At 31.3% G+C, this 2,782-nt stretch overlaps 2 protein-coding genes across 2 annotated transcripts in view; one reads left to right on the top strand and one right to left on the bottom strand.

Annotated features, from left to right (window-relative positions):
* The window catches only part of LOC101511320 (uncharacterized), a 4,308-nt gene extending 4,010 nt beyond the window's left edge, over window positions 1–298 (top strand). Inside the window, 1 exon segment of the mRNA XM_073366869.1 lies at window positions 8–298. Coding sequence (XP_073222970.1) covers window positions 8–38 — 31 coding nt within the window. The 3' untranslated portion in view covers window positions 39–298.
* Window positions 299–1,205: 907 nt separating this feature from the next.
* The window catches only part of LOC101511647 (U4/U6 small nuclear ribonucleoprotein PRP4-like protein), a 4,247-nt gene continuing 2,670 nt past the window's right edge, over window positions 1,206–2,782 (bottom strand). The window contains exons 5-7 of the mRNA XM_004516308.4: window positions 2,690–2,782; window positions 2,505–2,586; window positions 1,206–1,492 (exon numbers count right to left, since the gene is read on the bottom strand). Coding sequence (XP_004516365.1) covers window positions 1,401–1,492; window positions 2,505–2,586; window positions 2,690–2,782 — 267 coding nt within the window. The 3' untranslated portion in view covers window positions 1,206–1,400. The remainder of the gene's footprint in view (window positions 1,493–2,504; window positions 2,587–2,689) is intronic.

Below are 2,782 nucleotides of genomic sequence, written 5' to 3'. Positions count from 1 at the left end.
TCCTGCTGAGGTATTTCCTTGCCGGATGGTACAAATGAAAATGCGAAGTTGATAGAAGATATGGATGAGAACCGCCTGAGAGACTGAGTTATTGTATAATCATTTTTGTAGAAAAATTGCTTCTAATGTAATTGATTATAGGTTTTGGTGAAAGGAATTTCTATTGTTACTTGAATGTTGCATGCTAGTTATCAAACTTCATGAAAATATACAAAGACGAATACTGCTGTTTCGAGTAGCCTAACATTTTGTGTAATCCTTTGCCAAGAAAGTTAACTACTATTTTATATAATGACAATGATGATTCTTGTTGTTTGACAAAAATTGATTTAATAAAAGCTACTACCTAAATTATGGTGCATGTTTTTGGTTGTGGTCTAGTTGTAATCCCAAATCAAATAGACAGGTTGCTACCACTTGATTGTTATTTTGAGGTTTATCTAACCAAAAAATTATCACTGCCTTTACAATTATACTATTTCCCATAAACTCAAATTGAACTATATGTTACGAAAATTCAAAATGCTAGTTTTCCCAAACACATGTAGAATCTCCTGGGAGTGGGAGATCTGTGTTCTAAATTTAAATTGAATTTTCTAAAATACATATGGAATCTTGTTAGAGTGAAAGAGTTTTTCAAAAACTTATTTTAGAAAAACGTCAAAGGCAAATCTAAAATTTGGAGGGTTTGTGGAGATAAGGGGTAAATTTTTTTACCTAAGCATGTCTACTGTAGTATCTCACTTGGTAATGATGAAATCAAACAAGCTTTTATCCGGGGAAATGAGTTTAGCTGCTACTTATGTTTTGGTTAAAAAATATATATTGTTTAGTAATGTCTTTATAAATGTATATATCCAACAAATCACCACAAAAACTAATTCACTCATAATTTGCTTACATAAAAAAATTCACTCATAATTTAAATTTTATTTAGTTTCTTATTAATTTAATCATTTTTTCTTATTTTACATCTGCATCTACATTAACTACAAATGACTAAAATGATTGTTGTTATGCCTAAAAACATGTAAAACTTTGCTTCAAAATTTAGTTGAAATATAACTGCCTCAAATTTTTAAATGGAATTCACATATTTAGTTGAAATATTATATCAAATATGAATGGTATTTTATTATAAAGATGCGTGTCACTCGAATAAGCATCTTCATGAAGATTATAAATTTGGACAAAACAGTATTAAGTGAGAAAAACAATATTTCTGTTTTCATCCTATAAGTCACTCAATTATGTTGTCAGCCACATAACTTGATGTAATATATTTCCAATGTAATATATAAATACTAAAACCCAAACTACAGACTCAAGCTACGCCTTTGTTACAAAAATGAATTCCCACCACCAAGGTCCTTTTACAAATCGTATCCCATCCAAATAGGTTAATCAACATCCATAGCTTGCTCATCAGTAGTGCTGCTTGACCATAGCTTTATGGTGCGGTCATGGGAGACAGTAACAATATACCCACCATCTGCAGAAAGTAACATCACATGCCAAAATCAGAACAATATACCCACTATCTGCAGAAAGTAACATCACATGCTAATAGCTAAGTAACAGAAAACAAGATTATTGTTTGAAGTTTTTATACTGTGTGACAACAAACTTGTTCTATATATAATAGGCGCTGTATATTCATTCCTCCGGAAAAAAGCTAAGACCTTTAAAGCACACAATTAGACCATAAAAAGAAAACAGTTCCTGAACACAACAGCTGGCACATAGTACATACATGTTTTATCTTGGAACATTCGCAGTTCTATTTCTTTCGTATGTAATGATAATGTTCTGGAAACACACTTAAAGGTTTGCAGATTCATATTTATTTCCGAACAAAACTCTAGAATCAAGCTTAAAGATCATATGAGAAGGCTAAGCAAAACAAAAATAAAATCCTCATTTTTCAGCTTTTGACAAAATATGAAAAGAAATAGTCCGGAGTGAAGATCATTTTCATTTCTCAAAAGAAATGGAGATATCGGTTATCATAGTTATAAATGCATAAACATCTATGTCACAATTTTGATAAATTTGTTTTTACAACCTAACATTATAGTAATGGAGCTTCCATTTCTTTTCAGAAACGGAGGTAATCCCTATCCCTTAGTTACTGTGGCAAGAAGAAAACATGTGCAGTTAAACAGAGTTTGCAGTTTTTTAGTTTCCCTGAATTTCCCAGGAAAGTTTACACTGACAATTATCCATTGTGTGTACGCATTGACACACATCATTTGCCTGTTCAATAACAATTCATTACAACAAACTATTCGGATATATATTCCTTATTATTTCAAAACATCGTTTGGTTAGCTTTTATTAATTCATCATTTACAATTGAAAAGAGGACATAGGTGATATATATATATATAAGGTCAAATGGACACATCAATCACATAATGGAATAACACAAATAAGCAAAAACAGTATTTAAATCAGAGCCACAGATGTGTAATTCCTTTAAATTTATAAGGTAGAAATCCTACCTCCAAGAACATCCAGAGAAGTAACTTTAGCTTCATGCCCAGATAATGTCTTCACGGGCTTAAAGTCCCGTCCTGACCAAACCTGGGGTAAACACATAAATATACGTATTCTCAAACGTAAATAAACAACTAAATAATGTATTTACAAGTAGTTATTACATGTAGAAAGAAATAGAAATGTATACCTTGGCTGTCATATCATATGAGGCAGTTACCAAAAAGTAACCCTCCTGTGGCTCAAATTTGACTTGAGATATCAAGTTAGAGTGAGCAGGAAT

The sequence above is a fragment of the Cicer arietinum genome, chromosome 4, assembly GCF_000331145.2.
Source record: "Cicer arietinum cultivar CDC Frontier isolate Library 1 chromosome 4, Cicar.CDCFrontier_v2.0, whole genome shotgun sequence".
Lineage (NCBI taxonomy): Eukaryota > Viridiplantae > Streptophyta > Magnoliopsida > Fabales > Fabaceae > Cicer > Cicer arietinum.
Note: the sequence above shows the minus strand (reverse complement) of the source record. Positions and strands in the feature narration are given on the sequence as shown.